The 24,648-nt window shown below is 46.5% G+C and overlaps 2 protein-coding genes across 4 annotated transcripts in view; one reads left to right on the top strand and one right to left on the bottom strand.

Moving 5' to 3' along the window:
* Nucleotides 1-316: 316 nt before the first annotated feature.
* LOC129329819 (cathepsin Z-like) lies at nt 317-14,485 on the bottom strand. Its single transcript, XM_054979485.1, has 6 exons — nt 14,270-14,485; nt 10,142-10,305; nt 9,056-9,235; nt 6,428-6,578; nt 4,604-4,766; nt 317-1,852 (listed from the first exon to the last, which is right to left on the bottom strand). Exons 1-6 carry the CDS (start codon nt 14,398-14,400, stop codon nt 1,739-1,741), a joined length of 903 nt encoding a protein of 300 aa, XP_054835460.1. The 5' UTR covers nt 14,401-14,485; the 3' UTR covers nt 317-1,738.
* TUBB1 (tubulin beta 1 class VI) overlaps nt 9,107-24,648 on the top strand; it is a 30,547-nt gene continuing 15,005 nt past the window's right edge. Inside the window, exon 1 of one of the 3 annotated variants that reach the window (XM_054979483.1) lies at nt 9,107-9,191. In XM_054979483.1, coding sequence (XP_054835458.1) covers nt 9,177-9,191 — 15 coding nt within the window. In that variant the 5' untranslated portion in view covers nt 9,107-9,176. Of the gene's footprint in view, nt 9,192-10,953; nt 11,010-22,832; nt 22,962-24,648 lie in introns of those variants that run through there. The other 2 variants (XM_054979484.1, XM_054979482.1) reach the window with 2 other exon arrangements.

Consider the following 24,648-nt stretch of genomic DNA (forward strand, 5'->3'; position numbering starts at 1 on the left):
TTGGGCTCTCCTCTCTGTTTTATCATACAACAACGCCCCTGCAGGTCAGGCTGGAAAAGGGTGCCTGGCTCAAGGTCCCCCAGTGAGTTTCATGGCCCGAGGAAGATCTGAACCCAAATTTCCCGAGTCCTAATGCTACACTCTGAACAATGCAGTGCACCACCCTGGTTCTATCAAACAGAGCAACCCTCAGAAGCAGAGATGACCTCTGCTTTTAAATAAAGGAAGGCTGAGGTTCTTGGGGAGGTGGATTCCGTGGCTTTAATGTGGTCTTGGTAAATTGCCTGTACATACAATCCTACAGGTAGCTGCTAACCATATTTAGTGTGCGATGGGGTGCTCTAACTGACAGCATATGGGTGGTTTTAAAGGAGGGAAAAAGTTCTTTGTTGCCATGAACCCAAATGAGTTTATTGATCTGTTGTTTTTTAGCGAACCTATATGCATATTTTAATTTAGAACATTTGCTAAACACGTCCAAAGAAGAAGGGCAGTGTGACCTCTCTCTGTCCTGTTTGCATCAGTAGCATAGGCTCATAAATAACAGGATCGCCAGGGTTTCGTCTTCCTCTCTCATCCCCGGCACATCTCAAAGGAAAAATACTGTATTGGATCCTGCCATTTTCTGTAGGGCACCAAGAGATCAACATGGCAGGATTCGATCCATTGTGCATGAGAGCAGCATCAAGAAAGATAGCAGAGCCCCTTATTTGCTGGCTGGGATGGCTGACAAACATTGCAGTCCTAAGCAAAGTTGCACCCTTCTAAGCCCACTGACTTCCAGGTTGAAATGCAATCATGAATCAACCCTCCAGCATGGCCGGATGGTTCCAGTGCCCATTTTTAGAACTGCTTATTTAGTTTTCACTTTTTCTGATGGGGAACAGGTTTTAATGCAGTCATAAATGGACCTTCCTGAGCGTGTGAAACAGCTTTATACTGAAACAGACCCCCGGCTGATCCAGGTCAGTGCTGTCTACCACCATTGGCAGCAGCTGTCCAGATCTTGTTTTAATTAGAGGTGCCAGGGATTGAACTGGGGACCTTATGCATGCAAAGCAGGTGCTCTAGCCCTGAGCCACAGCATCTTACAACATGCATGTGATCTCTGCCTTGCCCATTCCAAAGTGTAAAAGCATTTCCTTTCCCCAGCAATTCCATCTTTGTCTTTCTAGGGGAGGGAGAGTGACTGACCGGCAGACCCAAAGAAGACACAATCTGTTTTGAAAACACACAGAAAAGCGGGCAGAGATCCTGCACTGAAGGTAAGACACACATTCCACACCCATCTCTTCCGAGCATTAAACTCCTCAACTCCACTCCCTGAATGCTCAGACCTCACCCCCAGAGTAACCCAGTTTAAGCAAGAGATCAGCTGTTTGGAACATAATATTTTTTTAAAATAATTCCACAAGCTCAGCCTTTGTCTGACCAGCCTGGGGCCTGCACTTCCACTTAAAGCCGTTTTGCATATCCTATCGTAGCGGAAGGGTCCCAAACTTGGGGGGTGGGGGCATATTCCATCTCTCTCCCAGGGTAATCAATACGGGTCACTCGTTTGGGATTTTACAGGATTGAATTTGAAGTTACTAAGCCAAACGTCTCCTTTTCGTTGCCATTCTTTCCTAAGCCAGCGGTGCACATTCGTGAGGGACCTTCCCTTTCCAAAGAAGGACAATCTTGCTCGAGTGTCCATTTCCTTTCTAGTCAGAAGAACAAACACCACACAGTGGCAGACTTAAGGCAGGATCGGGTCTCCGTAAGCGCAGTTGTGCTCCACAGCGAGGTTATAGTGTCCACCTCTCCCTCCTTTGTATGCACTGGTCACGATTCGAAGCCATCCACTCTCACCCTGAAAGACAGTTGTGTGTGTCAATATACACAGAGGACAGTGAACTTTTTTCTTAGGGCGGCAATGCTTTGTAAACCTTTAAATACCTGTGCTGCTTATGACCCACTTTTGGAAGAAAAAACTCATCAGCCAGCTCCAACTAGGGCAAGTTTGGTGTAGTGGTTAAGAGCATGGGACTCTAATCTGGAGAACTGGGTTTGATTCCCCACTCCTCTGCTTGAAGCCAGCTAGGTGACCGTGGCTTAGTCACAGCTCTCTCAGAGCTCTCTCAGCCCCACCCACCTCACAGGGTGTTGGTTGCGGGGATAATAGTGACATACTTTGTAAACCGCTCTGAGTGGGCATTAAGTTGTCCTGAAGGGCAGTATATAAATCAATTATTATCATCATCATCATCATCATCATCATCATCATCATCATCATCTGTTCCTGAGCATGCAGGAGGGTGCTTTGGGTCAGTTGAGTTTGTGTGTAGATATGGACATACACACTTGCTGCTTCCAGAAGTGTTATTCCTCTGCCCAGAAGCTGCCTTAAGGGAGCTCTGTTCACAAGTTACAAGTACACTTGATTGTTCTTCATATGTACATGTTACAGTCAGCACAAACCCCACATTTATCCAGAGACTCTGGATGGTTATCTCATTATCAGAAGTAACTGCCTTTCGGGCATTCCATTCAGATTCAGCAATGGAGGGGAGGGGGTCACACCCAGCCTGGATTGCGCATTCCACCTCTTTCATGACTTCTAAAACTGATTTGCATTTACATGGCCCTCACTCCCCGCACCCCCTCCCCTGTGCCCTCACCAACTATGTATCTCTGGCCAGTTTCTTCATGCCCTTCATGCATCTGATGAAGAAAGCTGTGGTTCTCGAAAGCTTAGGCTATAAAGTTGGTTTGTCTTAAAGGTGCTACTGGACTCTTTTACAGATTTATCCAGTTTCATTTATAAAGTGAACCAGTGTTGGCTCTTTCTTACACGCAGGTTTACACACATACAAGCAAGATGTATGTGTGTTCCCAGTAACATGTGAACAGGGCTAGTGTGTACAGTATACACTTTATACATTTCTCAAACATGCGAAATGAACAGCACAAGTCTCCTCCTTGCCGCAGACAACATCACATGATTCCATACAGTAATTCTCACGTTACATGCAATACATGTACAGCTGAATGTGTGATGCGCCTCCCCCGCATTTATCCAGGCACTAGTCCCTGGTTTCAATTGCAAACTCGATGTGCATTGGCTCTTTCTTATAAACAGATGTACACACATATAGGCAGGATATGCTGCAACCTGTGAACCGGGCTATTGAGTTAGACTATTGGTCTGTCAAGGTCAATGTTGTCTACTCCGACTGTTAGCAGCTCACGTAGAGGTCTTTCGCATCACCTACTACCAATGCGCTCATTGAACCCGGGACCTTCTGCATGCAAAGCACCCAGCTACACCCCCACCCCCAAGTAGCTGCTTGGAGATGGGGGGGGGGGTAAGAGGAGTGGGCTGAAGTTCCCCTACCCAAAACAGCCAGCTGACTTGGTGGCGGTGGAGAGTGCCCCCAAGTCATAGCTGACTTATGGCGACCCCTGGTGGGGTTTTCAAGGCAAGAGACTAACAGAGGTGGTTTGTCATTGCCTGCCTCTGCAACCCTGGTCTTCACTAGAGGTCTCCCATCCAATTACTAACCAAGGCCGACCCTGCTTAGCTTCTGAGATCTGACGTGATCAGGCTCACCTGGGGTATCCAGGTCAGGGCCCATAACAGGGCCCATACCCATAACAGCCAGCTGACTTATCCATTGCTATAGCACCAGCTCTTTTCACACCTTCCTTTTGCCTCTGGCTCAGCAATCTAGAGCCGTGCTCACCCCTAAACAAACCAGATGCAGCCCAGTTGCTAAGGTACACAACATCCCTGCACTGCACAGACCCCCAAACAGCTGTCAGCTCCCATGGGACTGAACCTCTCCAATTAATGGGCAGTCTGTCAGAGCCCACAGTGATGCTGATATGTGCAGCAGGAGAAGATTCTCACATGTAAGAAGCTGTTGCATTGCCCCAAACCTGGGGCCAGGTGCTGATGGTTGCCACATATGTTATTGCCCTTGGTAGCACTCTGTGATCTCCACACCTGTGTGGAGTCAAGAACCGAAAGGGACCTTCTGGAAAGAGCTAGTTAAATATGGACAACTGAGCTCTTAGCTGTTAGAGCATGTTATTTGAGAAGGGCATGGCTTTTTCAGCCTCTGCTGACATGCACTATGAGCCCACATAGTTGCATGTCCCACCATGGGGCTGTGGCAAATTGTCATGGGCCTCATTTTAATTCTGAGACTGTATGCTGCCCTGTGGCTCTCAAGCCCCCTATTTTTGGCTGTGTGTCTTGCATTACAAAACCAGAGGGAGCAGGCTGTCTCCTGGCAAAAGCCAAATGCATATGTGATGCATTTAGCTTCATGTTGCTGAATAGTGCAATGCTGCCAGCAACACCTGGCATTGTGCATTTAACGCTTCAAAATATGGGCAGACCTTTGTGCAAATGTTCTTGCACCCTTGGTGCACACACACACAACCATTCCTATGATGTTCACCTTGCCCCAAGACTTTCTTCAGAGAGGTTCAGACTGCACTTAAATGTTCTTTTCCCCTGACTAACAAAAATCCACCTACGCTCCAGTTCGCCTACCCAGCTGAATCCTTTACTAAAGCGAACTCTCATTTCGGCGTTACCTTCTCTCCTCCTTACCCAGGGTTCTCCCCAAGAGTTACGGACAATCCAATACTCCGTTCCATTTTCGATGCCCCAGCCAGCGACAGAGACAATGTGGTTTATTATGGGTAAGAGTTTGTATTCCTCATAAAGTCCACCAGTGTATTTCTCCAGTTTGGAAGTAGCCATGATCCCGCAGCTGTTATTTCAAAAGAAAGATTTAGGATGCTGCTTGAAAGCTAACATTTTTCAGCATACCCTCTGGATACAATCACAAAACGGATCCAGCATGAGCTCCTCTGGATTCAAACCCCACCCGCCCTGAGTGACCTAAGCATAAAAGGTCACTTCACCCTGCCCATTCAAAAGACTGGATCCAGATTAAATTGGCAAATTTCCACCAATTCTTCTTTCCTACTGCAGACCTCCCTTCATGTCATTTCTTTCTTTTTATTAAGAATTTTATATAATAAAAAGGACAAAACCTAAAAAATTATAATTGCATAAAAACTAATAAAACAAACAAAAACAAGAGTTCCCTACTACCCTGGAGCAATATTTTGTGACGATTAATGGGCTGCAGAGTGTGAGGGGGGATGACGACTCATGAAGCTGCCCTGTACTGTATCAGACTCTTAGAGCAGGACCACAAGTGACGCCTGACACAGGTTGGACACTAGTCAGCTTCCCTCAAGTTTTGATGGGAAATGTAGGCATCCTGGTCTTGCAGCTTGACTCTCTGACTGCTGTCCAATGGACTTTTCAACTGTCACTTGTCCGACATTCCGCCAAGCTGCCTACATTCCCCATCAAAACTTGAGGGAAGCTGACAAGTGTCCAACCTGTGTCAGGCGTCACTTGTGGTCCCACTCTCAGTCCATCAAGGTCAGTACAGTCTACTCAGAATGCAGGGGCTCTCCAGGGTCTCGGCATCTTTCACGTCACCTGCCGGGGACTGAACCTGGGACCTTCTGCATGCCAAGAAGATGCTCTGCCACTGAGCCATCACTCCTCCCCTAAAGTTTCATTCCACTGATGGAAAATTTAGTTTGAATCCCACACCTGCAACTACACCCTCAAAGGCCCTCCACTGAAACGCTCTCTCACACCTCCCAGCAACATCATGAAGTTGAGAGATGGCTCAGATCCTCGCCTACACCCTAAACCATGATCATAGATCCAGAGGAGTTAGCCGTGTTAGTCTGTAGTTGCAAAATAGTAAAGAGTCCAGTAGCACCTTTAAGACTAACCAACTTTATTGTAGCATAGGCTTTCGAGAACCGCAGCTCTCTTCATCATACATCTGACGAAGAGAGCTGTGGTTCACGAAAGCTTATGCTACAATAAAGTTCATTAGTCTTAAAAGTCCCACTGGACTCTTTACTATTTCACACCCTAAACGTAACCCTAACCCTCCTGCAGGGAACACAAGGATTCCTTACCTCCAGCACAGAGAAGGCCTGCAAGGTGTAAGTGATGGGCTCGCATCTGGGAGACCTGGGTTCAAATCTGCCATGGAAGCTCACTGGGTGATTGTAGGCTAGTCCAAATTCCCACCCTAACCTACCTCGCAGGGTTGTCATGAGGATAAAGTGGAGGAGGGGACCGAATCATGTATGCTGTCCTTAAGGCAGGGTTTTAAAATGTACTAAGAGTCAATGGATTTAAGAGCACTTGTGCTGGACTGTGGCCGAAGATCACAGATGATTTCTCCAGTGACATGGCACAAGCGGAGTCACTGGGTTTCTCCTCTCCTTTGGTATCCCCATGATAAATGGACATATACCCGTCAGTGGATGTTTATGGGCTTTCATTTGTTATTGCTTAAATTGCTTGCCATACAACACCGATTTTCTTTACCTGATGGGACCATTGGCATAGATTTCCGCCTTCATTTTGTCTCTCCCACTGATTGTTCCATAATCCGCAACTTTCCAGAGAGTGTAGTTCCGTATCACGTGACATTTGTCGAAAGTGATACACGTACCGCACTGGTTAAACTTCTTGCACTCTGCAACATCAACAGAGATGGTCTGAGCGACATGGAAAGGTGGGTTTTTTTTGTAACATCCTGCCTGAAGAAGAGTTCTGGAGAACTTGAAAGCTTGCACACTGTTGTGGGTCAATTTAGTTGATGCCCTGACCCAGGCTAGCCCTAGTTGACAACCAGGGAAGTCTAGGGTTGCTGCACAGAGACCACCAGGGACAACTGGGGTTGCTGCACAGAGGCAGGCCATGGCAAACCTCCTCTGAGTGTTTCTTGTCTTGAAAACCCTATGGGATTGCTATGAGTCAGCTGTGACTTGATGCCACTTTCTAAAACTGAATTATTCAAAAGGGCTTTTTACTCAGGGCTGTATTGTAGGGAGTTGGTCTCAAAGAGATGCTTCACTAACAAGTTAGGGACTGTAGACTTCACCACTATGTTGCCTTACACACTGTTGCTTTATGTCGGTGTTCCTATGTACTGCCTGTTGCTTTAAGTATGACCCTACTGGGTAGTTCTGTGTTGTCTAATGTCAGTCCTAGAATTGCTTATGCTCTGTTTCAGCATTTGGATTCTTGCTAATGTTATGTCTTTGTAAACTTGCATTTATTACTACTACTACTACTACTACTACTACTACTACTACTACTACTTGGATTAATAAACCACCCATCCTCAGGGGCTCTGGGCAGTGAACCCTATGGCATTGTTTATTGTTTACCCTATGGCATTGTTTATTGAAATGTCCTTGATATTGACTGTACTAATCTCGCACTATCTAATCCGCCTTGAATCTCAGTGAGAAAGGCAGACTATAAATGAAACAAACAAATAAAACAAATTAAAAAACTGATAAATAAATTACATGAATTGTGTTTCTTTTTTAATTCTAGAAAGGATAAAATTACCGTTCTGATATCTTATTTTCCACCCAGATTGATCTCTATCCTGTTCCATCTCAAAGGCTTACATGATACATGAAATATTACATTAAAAAACAGGAAAAAATCCAAATGAACTGATCCCTTCCCTCCAAATCCTCCATCATCATTAAAACTCCTGTTGCTTATGGCAGCATCTGAGAACAGTTAGCTGTTGGTACACTCGTTCATCCTTGGCAGTTAACAGAGACCAGATTGTCCTTCCTCTCTTCCTTGCATCTGCACGACTGCTGCCTTTAGCAGTAGCGTTCCTTCCGAAAATGGGAGGCAAGCAAGCTTCCAACAGGCGGCCACTGGCCAGTAGCAGTTCTAGCCTGATTATTTTTTTCTCCAGGGAGAAACCAAAGTGATCTTTATTAAGTCTTTCTGATACTGTATCAAGTCTTTGTTCTCTTGATGATCAAAAAGACCTACTATGAACCACACAGGTTTATTTCAGGAGCGCAGCTGTGTTAAAGTTCGCTGCGGCCAAAATAAGGAAGCATCTTGTGACACCTAGGCTCACACATTTATTGTGGCTCTGGCTTGCAAATGTTTATGCTGTAATAAATTTGTGATCTAGGGAGGCAGAACCGTGGCAACTAGTGGAGGAGGCAGAGAGCAACGGGACCTGCACATGAAGATAATTCCCAGAGGCCTCTGCGTCACTCGCAGAGGATTCTGGGATGCTGCTTGCATGGGCTTGGCAGGGCCAGAGAAAGTTTATGCTGCGTCTGATGTGAGAATCAAGATGGTGGCAATGGGCTCTTGGCCTGTGGACCCTCTAACTGGCCCACTCGCCAAGAGCCAGTGCCTCTGGAATCAGTTATCGTCATTCATTCTTTAGCCTCGTTGTTCAGTTTTACACTCTCAATGCCCCTTTTCTTCCCACTGACTTCTACGATCCATTCAGAAGTTCAGTTTTGTTCCCAACCCTCCATGTTAGGCTTTCAGTATATGAGGAATCACCTGGAGAGAAGTGAGTAGGAACTGGAAAATGTACTTATGCGCATGCACTAATGAGTGTAGCATAGTGGTTAGAGTGCTGGACTAGCGTAGTGTAGCGTAGTGGTTAGAGTGTTGGAGAGTAAGGTTGCCAGCCTCCAGGGGGTGGCTGAAGATTTCCCAGAATTACAACCAATCTCCTAGCCATAAAGATCAGTTCCCCTGGAGAAAATGGCTGCTTGTACGGCAACCTACCCTGCTGGGGCCTCTCCCTTCCTCAAATCCTGTCACCTCCAAGCTCCACCCCCAAAATCTCCAGGAATTTCCCAACCTGGACCTGGCAACCCTGTCCGAGAGATCCAGGTTCAAATCCCCTCTCTGTCCCAGGAATCTTATGGGATGACCTTGTGCCAGTTGCACACACTCAGCCCAACCTACCTCACAGGGTTCTTGTGAAGATAAAATGGAGAAGATGAAAAAGATACACGCTGATTTGGGTCCCCATGGAGGAGAAAGGCAGGGGGGGTATAAATGAAGTCAATGAATACAATATAAATATATAAGTAAACAACTGGCATGACTGGGATTCTTTGTGGAGGTAGGAAGAGTCCCCTGCAGTAAGGGTATCTCACATACTTTGGTCTTTGGCTTGGTAATTGTTGCAGGTCTCGTCTGGGATGCCGTGGGTATGAGCGTACTCCCAAACGCCTGTGTGGTCTCCCCCGTGACAGGTCCCTGAGTCCGCGCAGTCAATCACATGCTGAACGGAGAGGTAAGCAGAGGGCCAGGCAGCTTTCCTCTTTATGTTGATGCGGTCTGAGGGACAAAGAGGAACAAACAGAGAGGAGTGCTGGGGAATTCTCGCGGCAGAGGGCCTAAGAGAACAAGCTGCAATGGAGGAGCCTGCCGGTTAAAATCGTATCTAGCCACGAACTCACACGGCAGCCTTAGGCAAGTTTGGTTTCTCTGTGCCACAATTTGGCACCTCTAATATGGGGTCAAAAGGATCAGGTAGCAAGTGGCGGGAAAGACCTGAGAACCTGAAGAGCCACTGCCAGTCATGAGCAGACAGTACCAATATCGATAAACCAGTAAGGCAGTTTCATGAGTATTTTCACCATCAGGACAAAACTGGAGTCGTTCTTTTCCCCTGACCGTACTAACGAAATTTGATAGAAATGTTACTGTTAACAGGCAGGGCTTTTTTCTGGGAAAAGAGGTGGTGGAACTCAGTGGTGGAACTCAGGACTGCACAATGACATCACTTTGGGTCAGCTGGAACAAGGGGGGAGTTTTCTAAAGTTTAAATCACCCTTGGTGAAAATGGTCACATGGCCGGTGGCCCCGCCCCCTAATCTCCAGACAGAGGGGAGTTTAGATTGCATCTAAACTCCTTTCTGTCTGGAGATTAGGGGGCGGGGCCACCGGCCATGTGACCATTTTCAAGAGGTGCCGGAACTCCGTTCCACCGCGTTCCTGCTGAAAAAAAGCCCTGTTAACAGGGATACCTTTCACTGCATCAATTGCATAATAATACTGCTGCAGAAATACCTGACATTTGCTAAAGAGAATGGGAGGGATCCATCAATAGTTGATGTTGCATTGGTCAGGAATGCAACCTCCATGTTCAGAGGCAGTCTACCAGTAAATACCAAATGTAGGAACAAAGGTCAGGAGATGGCTACCAAAGAGCACATCAGTAAACCACCTGTGGCCCCATACCTGCAAGGGCGCTGGTGCTGCCGTGAGCCCAACAGGATCCACAATACTGAGGGATGTGCTGGTTGCGAGTGGTGCTCACGTAATTGACTCCATCCACATTGCGCCAATCCCAGCTCTGGGGAAGCGTAGAGATGTCCAGATATTCGTGAGGACGAGGGTAAGTCCTGTTGCAGGGAAGAGGGAAGACAAGTCAGCAATCTTTCCAGTGTCCAGAGGGAAGGGAAGGGGGAAATCTCTCCCTGCCTCATCGTGATTCATGCCACCTTTCTGTCTGGTTGGGTGTCACATTGTAATTCCTAGCAGCAAACTTCCTTCTGAGCCAACACCTGCTTCACACTGTTGACGAGCAAGCTAACGGCTCAAGCAGCTGCCCTCAGTGTGGTGCAGGGTTGAGCTAGTGTCTGGGAGTTTCAAAACCCCACTCTGCCATGAGCAACCTGAGGCCAGTCACTCAATCGACCTCATGTGGTTGTTGTGAGAAAGAGAACCCACGAATGCTGCTCTGAGCTCCCTGGAGCAAGGGCAGGGGCAGAAATACATAAATAGATCAGCATGAAAATTTTAGCCCAATGCAGACAACAGCCCTACAGGAGGAAGAGAGGGGGCGAGCATGCTGGCTGTGCACACATTCCCCTCCCCATACTGAATGTCACTGATCATGGGAGAGTTCATATGACTACGTGGTCCTGGGCCCAGGCCAGTGAACTCATGCCCACTTCCCCTTCCTGGGTGCCCAGGGACCATGTGGGAGTGTCTTTATGTACAAGGCTCTTACGAGGAGAGGTTCAGTTTGGAGTTTGACGTGCGCCTTCCAGATATTGCAGCTGGAACAAGATCACGAGTATGCACAGATCTCTAAAAATTACTGGTGGGTAGCCATGTTGTTCTGTAGTAGAAGAGCAAGATTCGGGTCCAGCAGCACCTTAAAGACCAACTCGATTTCCAGGGAGCTCTGACTCTCGAAAGCTCATGCTCTGGAAATCTAGTTGGTTTTTAAGATGCTACGGGAGCCAAATCTTGCTCCTCTAATAATTACTTTCTGTGGTGAATTAATAACTTACAGTCTCTGCTGAGTCCTGATTGATAGCATCAGATCTGCACATGAATTCCAACTTTGTTACTTCCTACTGGAATGGAGTCTGCCTGAATGAAAGTTTTGTTGTTGTTGTTGTTGAAATCTGGCAGCTTTCAAGTCTGTCCTGAATGCACAAGGAGGCTGTGATGCTCTTCCCGTTGTTCTGGGGGTATTTCATTTCAGTGTTTGAGTTGTGTCCATTTATTTTCTTGTACAGGTAAGAGTTTGGTTTGTCCTGTGACTATGACAGAAGGCCACTACTGGCATCGGATAGCACCTGTGCAGCAAGTGTCTTCTGTTCAGTCATGAAAGGGTTAAATTGTTCTGTTCGTTTAACTAGATAGCTAGTTTGCATAGGGCCACTTAGGCATCAAGTTAAAGTTTCTGGAGTCCTTATGCTTAATGAAGAGATCTAGGATTCTCTGTTGGGTAACTAGTTTATTGGGGGCGGGTGCTATTCCAACTTATACTAGGGGTTTATAGCTTTTCGTTCTGTCTGCAGTTAGTCTGTTCTGTTCTAGTCTGACCTCCGTAGGAGTCAGTTCGCTATTCTTTGTTTTCTTCCAAATGTACTCTTTACCCTAATATGTAGTCGTTTTCTAGAGCTAGCACAGGAGTTTGTCTGTTTTATTCCACTGTGTGCAAATTAATTGCTCCGCAACCTGAAATTGCCAACAATCTCTCAGAGTGGAAGGAGACCAGATTCGATGCTCACAATTATTAAAGTGGATCAGGAGAACCCCGTTTCATCTGTAAGTGTGACAAAAGGAGATTTGATTCTTGAGACCTTATATCCTGGAACATTTGTTGATCTTTAAAGCATTACTGGACTCGAATCTTGCTCTTTTACTGCAGACCAGCACAGCTACCCGCTTGAAACCATTTAATCCACAAGGTGCATTCCAAGGGAGGAGATAGCTCCTGCGCTCTTTAGCCACCGTGTGACATGCAAGGCAAGGAAAGCAGGAGCTATTTTAGGTTGCGGAGCAATTAATTTGCACACAGTGGAATAAAATAGACAAACTCCTGTGCTAGCTCTAGAAAACTACAGCCCATATCCTATTGTCTTTGTTCACTGAATGTCCTAGATCATATGAGCTTACGCTGTGTAATCTGCCTTGGGTTTCAGTGAGAAAGGTGGACTACAAATAAAATTGAGGCGGAGATTCCAGAGCAAGGGCTCTGGATTTCTTTTGGTTTTTCTAAAATAGCCAACAATCTCTCACAGTGGAAGGAGACCAGCATTGAATGCTGGGACAGAAAGGAGGAGTAACTGAGTCACACAAGACAGAGTTGCTTGTCTCTGTGAATCAAGTTTGCCATTGTCTGTGGAGCCCCTCCCTGGCTTTGCTTTCTTGGCTACTCCGGATTGCGACACAAAAAGAGAGACAAGAGATTGTAAGACTGCAATCTAAATCTCCAGCAGGGAAAACGCCTTCTCCCCGTAACCCCGGAGAGCAGCTGCTAGTCAGAGTGGGCAATACTGGTTCTGACAGGCAACTTCACATGCTCATATGCAGCGAACTTGATTCCCAGAGGCTCCTACAGAGCGTACGGGGTTCCAGTTGGGAAGGCTGGAGGTGGTGAGGAAACCTGGCCCCTGACCTCAGACCCTGATGTCCCCAAAGATGAATTTAGCCTGCTCCCCGCTTCCCAATATTCGTTCCATAGGAGAAAGCACAACAGGATCCTGGCCCCACCACAGACCACCGCTTGTCCCCCCCTGCAGCAGGGGGACAAATTAGGTCACTGGCGTTGGCTTGGTTTCCACCAGCTTTTCTTCTGATGAGAAAGGAAGGGTCTCTGTTGACCGCTCCAAAAGGTTAGGCTGGGGCTCATAAGACCTGTATGGACCAAAGCCATGTGGCACAGGGGATGTAATGCACACAGCTACACAACCCCCAGCCTCTGCCGTAAACTCACTAGTTCCAGCCTAAGGGAGAGCCAGCTGACTTGGTCTGTTCTAATGAGTAATCCCCCCCCCCCAGCTGTATCACCAGTCATGTTCTCACCATATCTGAAACTGGGGAAGTTTTAATTGGTTTTATGATACGTATTTTTAAAAGCTGTATTAATGTTTTCGATTGTTCGCTGCCTTGGGGATCCTAAGCTGGGTGGAAAAGTGGCACAAAAAGGTCCCAGATAAAGAAAAGAAGACTGTCCCCATAAAGATCTGGGTACAGAGATATAAGCATGCCATTTAACATACGCGCGTCATCTCAAACCCACTCCCCCAAGTTCAAAGAATAGTAAGAATTTTGCCGGTGTGCCTCCTCTCTGCCAGTTCCTATAGATCTAGCAAACCTTTGGATGTCTGGGGAAGAGATCCAGATCAAAGCGCTTTGCAGCTACAGAAATCTGGAGTTACAATAATTGCCCATTTGGGCTAAGGTATAAAAGAGAGAGAGCAGCGTAGCTATTGGGAAGTGCCGGTTGGTCTGCTGCAATGTTTAAACTATTCAACAGGAATTGTTTAGGAGGACGCATGTATCTTCCCCCTGGGATTTTTTTTTTTAAATTGAGAGCCAAGCCACAAGTGACGAATGACACTTGCCTGGCAAGTGAACAGACACACACATATTCCTCCCTGTTCACTTGCCCTCCACTATGTGATCAAGTGGAGCGCAAGTGGAGGGCAAGTGAACAGGGAGGAATACACATGAGTTTGTTCACTTGCCAGGCATGTGTCATTCGTCACTGGTGGCTTGGATCTAAGAGCTGCCATTTGCACATGGCTGCAGACGGGTAGCCGAGTTGGTCTGCAGCAGAACAGCAGGGTTTGAGTCCAGTGGCACCTCCGTGACCAACAAGATTTTTCAAGGGCAGAGCCACTTTGGAGAGTCAGATCTCTGCCCCCTGCACCCAAACCCCGCCGTCCACTTGCAGACAGCCCCTAAGCAACGAATGCGCTTTGCTTTCACGCTCCCTCCCCCCCTCCAGTCCGTAGGAAGGCACCAGCCACGCATCCCTGCCAGCAGCAACCCGGCGCGCATTTGCCAGGCTGCAAATGCCACCGCGCGCAGCGGGGGCCTTGGGCCCGGCGGCTCCCTTACCTGACCCCGGCGGGCGGGCGCGGCAGCGGCCGGTGGCAGCTCTGCCCTTCCTGGAAGTAGAGGCCGGCGGCCGAGGCACAAGCGCCGAGCAGCGGCAGCAGCAGCCAGAGGGCCGCGCGGAGGCAGCGCATGATGGCCGGGCGATGGCTGAGGTTGGCGCCGCCGCCGCTGCCAGGCTCCGGTCTGCGCCCGCCCAGCGTGGAAAGGAGAAGTCCGAGGAACGCTACGAAGCAGAGAGGGGCTGGGACTCTGGAGTCCTGCTGGGGTTGCCAGCTCCAGGGTGGGGGATTCCTGGAGGTTCGGGGGGCGAAGTCTGGGGAGGTGGGATTGGGGGAGGGGAGGACGCTCAGCGGGGTGCAATGCCCCCCCCCCAAGCGGCCATTTTTTCCTAGGGCGACTGATTTCTATAGCCTAGAAGTCAGTGGCAACCTGGAGGTTGGCAACCATGGCGGGCTGCCGCCTCCCCCCCCCCCAAAAATAACGGAGATGCGATCGGAAGGGTTGTGGCTGGTGGTGGAGCGACCCACCTGCCTTCTTTTGCTTATAGTCAGGGGAGGTAGGAGGAGGGCTCCTCAGCGGGGACCCAGGTGCAGAGGGCTCTCTGCTTTGCCTTGGGAAGGTAACACCCTTCACACGTGCTCCCTGCAGTTATCCTTATTTGCCCTGTGTTTGAAGAGGATCGCTGGTTAAAACTCTGTTCAGGATTAGGAAAATGGGGGGAAATTGTTGCTATGGACTTTGTTTTATTGCCTCTTATTTTTACAGCCCCAGCCAGCAGCACCCTGAAACTTGCTTGCTTGCCAGAAGTGCCCCCCCCCGTATCCTACCATGAGGGGGTCTTCACATCATGATGACCCGAAAAACCCGCTTTCCCCCCTTAATCTTAAACTTGGTAACATCTGGGCTGATGAAGAGTTGTAGGGGACTCCAAAGCTTGCACACTGTGAGGTGTCATTGGGCTGGCTGGTCCTAATAAAAGATATTATGTGGATTGTGTTCTTTGTTTGAGTTGTCAAGTTGTCATTATGCAGCCTCTTTCCCCTTGTGGTCAAGCATATGTTTGTGCACATTTGTATCGCTTTCTGCTTCACAGGCATATCAGTGCATGCGCATGAACATATTGTGCAGGAACAATCAAATATATAACTACACTAAATCGCTCTATTGAGCTTTGTCTACCTTTGGTCTTATCTCCTCCATGACCTTGCATGGACTGTGCAATGCAGAGTTATGTTTTAAAGCTGCTGTAGGATAGTTGGGTTTTTTCCAGTTAAAGAACAAATAGCTTTTTAACTCTTAAAATCCGTGCATGTGGGAAGAGAGAGGGTGTTGCAGAATAAGTTAATAAAGCACATGGCAAAGTGCAACGTGGTTTCCTGGTTTTTGTTGTTGGAACAGGTCTGGGGGCAGGGAGAAGTGAGGTGTTCTGGGGCATCCCTGTTTTCACATATAACGTGTTGGGAAGTACCTTCAGCAGAGAAGCTGTCATTGTTGCACTTATGCAGGTGAATTGGGTGACAGATGGGAGTTTCTGAGCTGGAGGGTAGGTGGATTGGCTGCTGCCTTGGAGAGCAGGATTTGGGGTGCCATACTCTTGCTCTGGGAATGGGAGGCAGGTAACTGAAGCCCTGTTTTGCAGTGTGCCATGGCTTCGGCCTCGAATTTTAGGGGAGAGGTTACTTTGAGGCTCTTTTCATCCCTAGGACATACTGAATGAGAGCTGGTGTGCTCCAGTAAGTACAGTGTTATACTTGGGCCTTGGAGATCCAAGTTCAAATTCCTGCTCAGCCATGCAGCTCACTGGATTGGTAGGTATCTCCCTCAGGGAATTGTATCTTTCAGGACTGCCACGAAGAAAAACGAGGGGACTCATAAACACTTGAGTTTCTTGTAGAAAGATTTCATAAAGAGTATAGTAACATAATTGCAAGGAAATTAGGCACGTGTGTTATGCCTTTACTTTGCCTCTGCATATAAATTTAAGCATTTATGCCACTGGTCTTCCTCATGTGGGAACTTGAAAGCAGCTTATGAAATAAATAAAAAACTACAATTTAAACAACGGCATTATAGCACAGAGCAGCAGCATCCAGGTCTGGCGCTGGTTCCACTTTTTTGACTCGGTCCAGGCCACAGGCGATAAGCCGTGGACCAAGATCCCTTTGGCTTGTGCGCAAGTTTCACACCTCTGGCCATACCAAGGCTAAATACAGAAGAGGAACAGAAGCTCCGTGCAGGTCTCATTGCAAAGATGTTCCCAGCCTCCCCCCGCAGATTAGCCTTTGGTCCCACCCAGGCTAAATCCTTGTAAAAGAAGGGGAACAGAAACCTAGCTCAGATCTTACAGCTGGCAAAGCAATGTCCCCAACTTTCTTCCCTGTGGCTAGCCCTTCCTCTCCCTTATTCTGGTATTTGGCAGCAGGGGTTTCAGCTTTCCTCCCCCACCCCCTTGGGGTTTCATCCACCTGTTTGGCAAAATTCACATTTGGATTGCTGCACGGGGTAAAAAGTTCTGGGAGTGTAATTCAGAGAAGATTGGCCATCATTGACAACTTTTCCTGTGCCACAGCCTGTCTAATCTCCCCTAACATTTTGGAATTGGGGCAGGTGGGGGTTGGGGTTGGGAGTGTAATAGGGCACATTCTCCTTGAAGACAGAAAATCACAAACTTGGGGCAAAGATGATGAGAGGCCAGCAGGAATATAAATGGCTGAGCAACTTGTTTTGCTGACAAAAAAGGAAGGGCAAAAGGTAGATGATGAAAAACAAAAGCTCTGTTTTGCAACTGAGGGCAGCCTGGTGGTGTTTCTGTTCCAGAAACGAACAGACAGCATTTTTTATTATGCTTAGTATAGGTGGGCTCCAGATCATTGGCTGACGTGACCTGCACTCTCTAGACCGGCCTGGTCTAGTCTCCTTTGGAGTAAGGCTTGGCTGGTTAGTCCATGGGAGGCTCCACTGGAGCTGAAGGCTGAGAGCTGGAACACAGCTTTCCTGTGCTTCCGCCAGGATCCTGCAAAGCAGTGTTATTCAGAGCTATGGACCTGCGTTCAAGTTCTGCCTGGGAGAGGCTGGTGGCGAGATTTCCTTTGCAGGCTCTGACAGGGTGATCTTTGGCGCTGCTGGAGCATGGCCAGAGAGAGGCCTCCCATGAGCAGAAAGGCACCTCTGGCTTCAGCCTATTGATTCACACTATTGACTTTTTAGAAAGAGACTCCAATCACTGGGGGCTCCTGGGCCACATCTGGAGTAGCATCTGGAGGGAATTCAAGAGCCAAATGGCAAAGAGATGCAGCAACCCATCTGGAGGAAGAGGCTAATAAGCTGTCCACGTAGGCCTTAATCACTTCTGTCATGTTCAGTCACAAGAGCAAGTGCCCGTGGTTTCCAAGTTCTGTTTATGCTCTCAAGCCTGTGTCACAAGCGCCAATACCAAGCAACAAAATCCAGCGGGCTCTGCCCTTTCAGTTCTCGTGACTCAGACCTCCCAAGAGCCCCACATGTTTAGCCACAGACTGCAAGCTGGTGCTTATTTTCCAAGGCAGCTCCTCTGCCAAACTTTGGCGTTACCACCACATGGATTAACATGCAACCAGACAGCAGAAGATTGGTTTGTGGGAGCTTTGCCTGATTTTATAAGCCTGAATTTCTCTGCTAATGCTGGCAGAGTCTATGGATCTGGGTGCATGGAAGTGGATTCTGAAATGTACCTAAAACATTCTTACAATAAATCCTTAAAACGAGAGTCCCGCAACAGGTGGAGGGAGTGAAGTATTAGTAGACTAATTCGAGTCCTTTATTATATGGAAGTCCATTCAGGATAGGATAGAGATGGCATTCTAAACTAACTAGCTAAACTAGGATGGACAGAGATGCAGGATAGTGCGTCTTGCATTTATGGAGGTAAACCAGAGAGGGGAGGGGAGAGAGAGGAAGAAGAGAAGGTGTCAGCCAGGAGGGAAGGAAGTAGCAATCTAGATATCAAAAAGACAACACCAGATCAGTGAAAAGGAAGGAGACACAGGGCCCTGACTGATATTTCTCTCTGGCTATACAGCTTCCTATCCTCTGAAGTCTTGGTGTGAGTTAAGACTAAGCTACATCACAGAGTCCTTCACTTCCAACACACAAGACAGATCAATTTATCACCAGTTCATGAGATTGGCTGTTCTGTCCTAAACCAAGTTAGAGCTTTCTAAGCGCCTTGAAGTTAATGGGCTTCGAAGGGTGTAACTCCGCTTAGGATAGCACTGTGAGCGACCCTGAGTTTCATAGCATGGGAGAAGAGAGGAATTTGTTTAATCTCCCTACTAACTATAATTTTGGAGAGTCTACCATGTTCCTCTTTAATTGTCATTTCCTCTCAAGACAGTTTGTTCCTGCATGGATGCCACGATCTTTTGAAGGGAAATATATTTATGGTAAAGCTCTCTCACCCTATCCTCGCACACACCCGATGGCTGCAAACTCTGTGAAATAAACTCGGTGAAGGAACCAATGTTCCTTATCAGCTGGCAACACACAAGCCAAGTCTGAGGAAGGGAAATTATGTTTTATAAAAAAAGAACACTGTGGGTAAGAGTTGATTAGGGAGCTTTTAAAAAAAAGAGTAGGAAGAATAAGGCAGAAAAATAATATTTGCAGCGTTCTGAGAATAGCTGTCCCTTGCTTAACGGCCATTATACGTAACTTTACATTGGTGAGGAGCTTGATGTGTTTTGGTTTGTCACAAGGACAGCAGGAAAATTTTGAAGCTATTTGGCAACCTATCCTGAACTACTTAGAACAGCGAGATGATTTTTTTTTAATTTATGAAAGCTATATGCATATGTATGAATTTGTCTTGTATATAGCTGTGCTGGAAAGTTGTATGGAAAACTCTACAAAGACCGAAGGAAAGAATTACCTTATTCTATATTCAACCAAGAATGGTGGATATAGTTTTATAGTTCTAAGTAAAGGTCAAAGTCTCTAGAAGAAAAAGGCTGGTCAAATATACTGTATTTTTTAGTTTTGTAATTCTATATTTTAATGTATTGTTTTTAATGTTTTAATGTAATGTTTTCATTAAAAAGAATTTTTTAAAAAAACAGGGACAGCAGGAAAACTTCCTGAAATTGAGGAAGGTCAGCGTGTACCGCATCACAGCCTGAGTTTGCAACCAAGTCACAATGCAAGGAGGCACATGTAGAGCAAAAACAAGCTCGGGCCAGGGGAGGAACAGAGCAAAGTTTGTAACTGCAGTATCGCTGTCATGAAACAGAATCCTTATCAGGTCTTTTATTAAGAGCCACTAACATAGCACAGCGCAGTTATTTTTCGAGTTCTCTAAAACTCCAACTGGAGTCTTACGCACCGAGAGTCTTGATACATCATACCCTGCCCCTTAGTATCTTCCGCTATTGGGTAGAACAGTCAGCTTTGGGGGATTTAATTCTCCATGGCCCTGATTGACTGGCCCAGAACATTCCTGAGAGTACGGAGGAGGAAGCAGAGAATTATCCGGTCCCCGTCAAGGAAACTTCCTCCTTAGCCTTTCCGACATGTCAAGTAGTGTAAGCTGAGCAGCCGGTCACTGTGGTAAGAGAAGAACATGTTGTGGAGTCGCAACCGACTCATGGTGATCCCATCCACAAAGCATTCCAGGCAAGAGATGAGCAGATGTGGTTTGCTATTGTTTTCCTCCACATCACAAGCCCAGTCTTCCATGGTGGTCCCTCATCCAAGTATTGACTGTGGCAGACTCTGCTTAGCTCCCAATCTCTGATGAGCCCGGGAAGTTTAGCATAAAAAGTCTCTCAGGACACAGAGCCAAGCTACAAGTGACGCCTGACACAGGTTGGACACTTGTCAGCTTCCCTCAAGTTTTGATGGGAAATGTAGGCGTCCTGGTCTTGCAGCTTGGCTCTCCGGCTGCTGTCCCATGGACTTTTCAACTGTCACTTGTCCAATATTCCACCAAGCTGCCTACATTTCCTATCAAAACTTGAGGGAAGCTGACAAGTGTCCAACCAGTGTCAGGCATCACTTGTAGTTTGGCTCTTATAAGATCCGTTTTTTCAGAGTAAATTGTTCTGAAGATCTTGAAATCCTGCACAGTGCCTTCTGTTGTTTTGGGCAGGCCTTAATCAAAGGTATTGCATGGCTTTATTTTTGAATTTTGCCCTAGGCCTTCACGGTTATCAATGTTCTTTATCCCTGCCATGGTTTCCTGCAAGAATTTTGCAGTCTGTTGGCAGGGCAAAGAATTCTGCTTTAGAGGCTTACTGTCCATAGTACAAAGGATGAAAGTTTCCCCAGTGTTCTCAGATTGGCAAATGGCATCTGAAAAGCATACAGTTGTAACCATACCAAAACTGGGGACTCTGCTTGCTATTGACGGTAACAAAAATATCTCAAGGTGTAATTTTAGTCTCGTACAAGCAGAGTCAGCAGGAGTGTGGAGCACAGCGATAACCAAATCTCCCTTCTGTGTCTTAGGGACGATGTGTTAGGGACCACGATGCTTTGGTTTCAGAGCTGAATTCACATGAGACAGGGCGAAGAGTGTAAGGCAGGATCATAGAATTAAAAGGTACCTCCAGGGTCATCTAGCCCAACCCCCTGCACAACGCAGGAAATTCACAACTACCTCCCCTCCCCCACACACACTGACCCTTGCTGCATGCCCAGAAGATGGCAAAACACTGTCAGGATCCCTAGCTGAACTGGCCTGGGGAAAATTGCTACCTGATCCCAAGGTGGCGATTGGAATTACCCTGGGCATGTAAGAAGGGGCCACAAGAACTAAGCACTGATGTAATTACAGGATGCTGAAGTAACATTTGCTCCCTTAACATTCTCAGCAAATCGAAACACCTCTCTCTACTCTTATAATTTCCTCAATTCGCTCTGCTGCAAAGTATTCACACACAGAGAGACCCAGTGACGCCTGCTCCATGCCCAGAAGATGGCAAAACACCTCCAGGATCCCTGGCCAAACTGGCCTGGAGAAAATTGCTTCCTGACCCCAAAGTGATTATATGTATGTAGGGGTATTTTTAAAATGCAGGAACACCTGAAGCTGCCTTACTCTGAGAGTTTCTCTGCATGAGACATCTTACATGGGGATCCTCAAGTGTAGGGAGATGCAATGTTGGCTGGGAAGCATAGTTTTAAAAGACAATATAGAAAAGAGTCCAGTAGCACCTTTAAGACTAACCCACTTTACTGTAGCATAAGCCTTCTAGAGCCACAGTTCTCTTCATCAGATGCAAGGAGAGTAAGAAGAAACTGGTCAGATATATAGGTGGAGAGGGGAGGGGGGAGTAGACGCAATCAGTAGCTTCTGATAATGGGATCAGTTTGCTTTTGATAATGAAATCAGTTACTTCTGATAATGAGATAACCATTCATAGTCCCTATTCAATCCAAGCCTGACTGAGTCAAATTTACATATGAATTCCAATTCAGCAGCCTCCCATTGGATTCTGTTTTTGAAAGGTTTCTGTTGAACTACAGTGACCTTTAAAAAGACAGAGACAAAGGGTTTGTCAATTTCACCTCACTCCACCAGGGTAGTTTAAAAGGACAGAGCCAGAGGAGATTGCTCCTCAGAGGGTTTGTTAATTTCATCTTAGTCTCTGAAGGTGAGGTGAAATTGACAGAGCCTTCAGGGGAAGATGAAATTAACAAGCCCTCTGAGGAGTGATCCCTGCTGGCTCTGTCTTTTAAAACTACCCTCCTGTAGAGAGGTGAAATTGACAGAGCCTTCAGGGAGGCAAAGGTGAAATTAACAGACCTTCTGAGGAGTAATCTGCTGGCTTTGTCCTTTTAAACTACCCTCCTGTAGAGAGGCGAAATTGATAGAGCATTCGGCTCTGTCTTTTAAACTACACTTCCCAGCTAACATTGCATCTCCCTACACTTGAGCATTCCCATGTAAGATGACTCACATGGTGATGCTCCAGTGAAAGAGCTTACACTTGTTCTCCTGTTGTGGATACACATGCACAGCTAGGGAGACAGAGTACACTTGAATAAAAGACCACACAGAAAGTAAGTCACTTGAGCGTCCCCATGTACGATGTCTTGTGTAGAGAAACTCTCAGTCAGACCATTGGTCCATCAAACTCATTATGGTCTACTCATACTGGCAGCAACTCTCTTGAATGTCAGGTGGAGGTGTTTTGTATCACCTACTGCCTGGCCCTTTTAACAGGAGATGCCAGAGATTTAACTTGGGACCTTTTGCATGCTAAGCGGATGTTCTTTCCTTCAGCAATTGCCCCTTCCCAAAGAGAAACATATGTAACTGTGGTTGCCTGTTGCAATTCACAGATAGAATGTAATGGAGTCTTGGTGAGGCAGCCTGAGTACCTGTCCTAGGCGTAAGCCTCCATCTGCCTGTAACAAGCAAGGTTGCAGTCTTTACAGGAAAGTTGTAGCATCAGTTTCTTGTGAACATATCAGAACTCTTGTTACTCAGCAAAAGGGGAGGCACCAGCAACACCCTTTGTGGGTTTTTTTTTTAAATGTGTGTGTGACGCCAGCACAAATATACACATTCTGCAAATGACAGGATTGGCTGACATAGCGAGAGCAACAACACATTCCAGAAAGTACGCTGACCTTTGGTGCTGAATTCTGTGCAAAAATGCGTGAAATCGTACATGTTCAGATCGGCCAATGCGGCAACCAAATTGGAGCAAAGGTAGGGGCTGCTTTCAATACTGGTTCTAAAAGATAACGGGGTGATGTTCCTAACAACTGACTTGAAAGGGAATTTGGGCAGCAGGACTCAAGATTCCACCCAAGGTGGTCCTGTGTGGCTTTTGCAATATCAGTGAACATGAAATCAGCTTTGAATACTTTGCAGCAGAGTGAATTGGGGAAATTATAAGAGTAGAGAGAGGTGTTTCGATTTGCTGAGAATGTTAAAGGAGCAAATGTTACTTCAGCATCCTAGCAAACCTCAAAAATTAACAAAATAAAATAGGAGTTCTGTGGTACCTTCAAAGCTAACACAATTCATTCCAGATGCATCCGATGAAGTGGCATCTGACTCATGAGAGCTTTTTCTGGAATAAATGTTACTAGTTTTTAAGGTACTGCTGAAACCCTATTTTATTTTGCTGCTACAGACTTACACAGCTACCCGTCTGGAATTAGCAATCGTACTCTACTACTACAACTTGAAGGCTCTCAGCAAACTAGAGTTACTAGCTCTTCCCTTAGAAGACAAGATCAGGTGCAGACAACAAAGTAAACAAACCTCACAATGTTGCAGTTAATGTAATGGACCTGCTATCTCAGATATAATACTCTGATTCCTTATATGGTGTCTTTATTGATATTGGTAGCACTTCGCCTTAGGGTTGAAATTCTGGGGTTCCTAAAATGTTGTCCACTTACTCATCTAGATAGGAATGACTAAGTTCAAATAAGAAATGTGAGATTTAGTGGAGGACATTGAAGAGGAATAGCCTGCAAGTTCTATTTCACATCTCCAAACACTTTTCACTAATTTTCCTAGGGAAAGAGTGTGTTGGCTTAACAAAATCAGCAGCCCAAATGGCCTATCTGAATTATTAGAAAATGTGTTTGGAATACTGCTTGTATTCAGTAACTAAAGTGTAGAACTGCATACCAAGGCAGCTGTCTTTAGATACTTTTAACAGAGAAGTAAACAGTTTTACCTGGAGGATGGGCAGTCCATCAATAGCTAGTAATGTTAACAGTGAACCTCCGTATCCAAAGGAAGTATACCTTTAAGTGCTAGATGTTGGGACAAATAATGCCGTCGCCCTGCTTCCAAAGGCATACGGCTCGCTGCTCTGAGAAACAGAACACTGAGTTAGAGGAAAGCCAGTCTTCCTTGTATGGGGGGAAAGAAATGTTTTATGGTTAAATGAACAGTGAATTAAGACAAGAGACCTTTAACATTAAAATGCGGATGGCACCAGAAAGGGCGTGTAGTTATTTTAACCCGGCTGCACTGGGTTCCCAAGATAAAGAAGCTGCAGGGCTGGATGACAGAGTGGGGCAATGAGATAAGTGTCACACACTCTTTTGGTCTTCAGAATCCAGCTCTGTGTTTTTCCTTCCGCTCTGAGCCCCTATTTATTTTCAATGGAAAGTCTGCATGGCAGGGGCCACATCGCTCATTCTGGGATGCAGGGATAGCCTTGTGTATACTGATGTAGGAAGGAAACCTCTACGGCCGTGTGCACTGAAATGTAAGAATATACCACAGGTGCCTGAGGACCAGATGCAGGAGATCTTTAACCTGGATCTCATGACCTATTTTTTTAACAAAACAATAACAATAACAAAATAATAATAATAATAACAAAATAGAAGCAGCAGGAGGGAGCTCTGATTTCAGTGAGAGGAGCAGT

The sequence above is a fragment of the Eublepharis macularius genome, chromosome 5 (genome assembly GCF_028583425.1).
Source record: "Eublepharis macularius isolate TG4126 chromosome 5, MPM_Emac_v1.0, whole genome shotgun sequence".
NCBI lineage: Eukaryota > Metazoa > Chordata > Lepidosauria > Squamata > Eublepharidae > Eublepharis > Eublepharis macularius.

What these genes read in the sequence shown, in the direction of transcription:
- LOC129329819 (XM_054979485.1), bottom strand. Translation starts at nt 14,400, where the DNA reads ATGCGCTGCCTCCGCGCGGCCCTCTGGCTGCTGCTGCCGCTGCTCGGC. An exon ending in TTACCAAGCCAAAGACCAAA is followed by an intron (nt 6,579 to 9,055) that starts GTATGTGAGATA and finishes TTGATGTTGCAG; the next exon opens with AGTGCAAGAAGTTTAACCAG. An exon ending in TATGCCAATGGTCCCATCAG is followed by an intron (nt 4,767 to 6,427) that starts GTAAAGAAAATC and finishes TTGAAATAACAG; the next exon opens with CTGCGGGATCATGGCTACTT.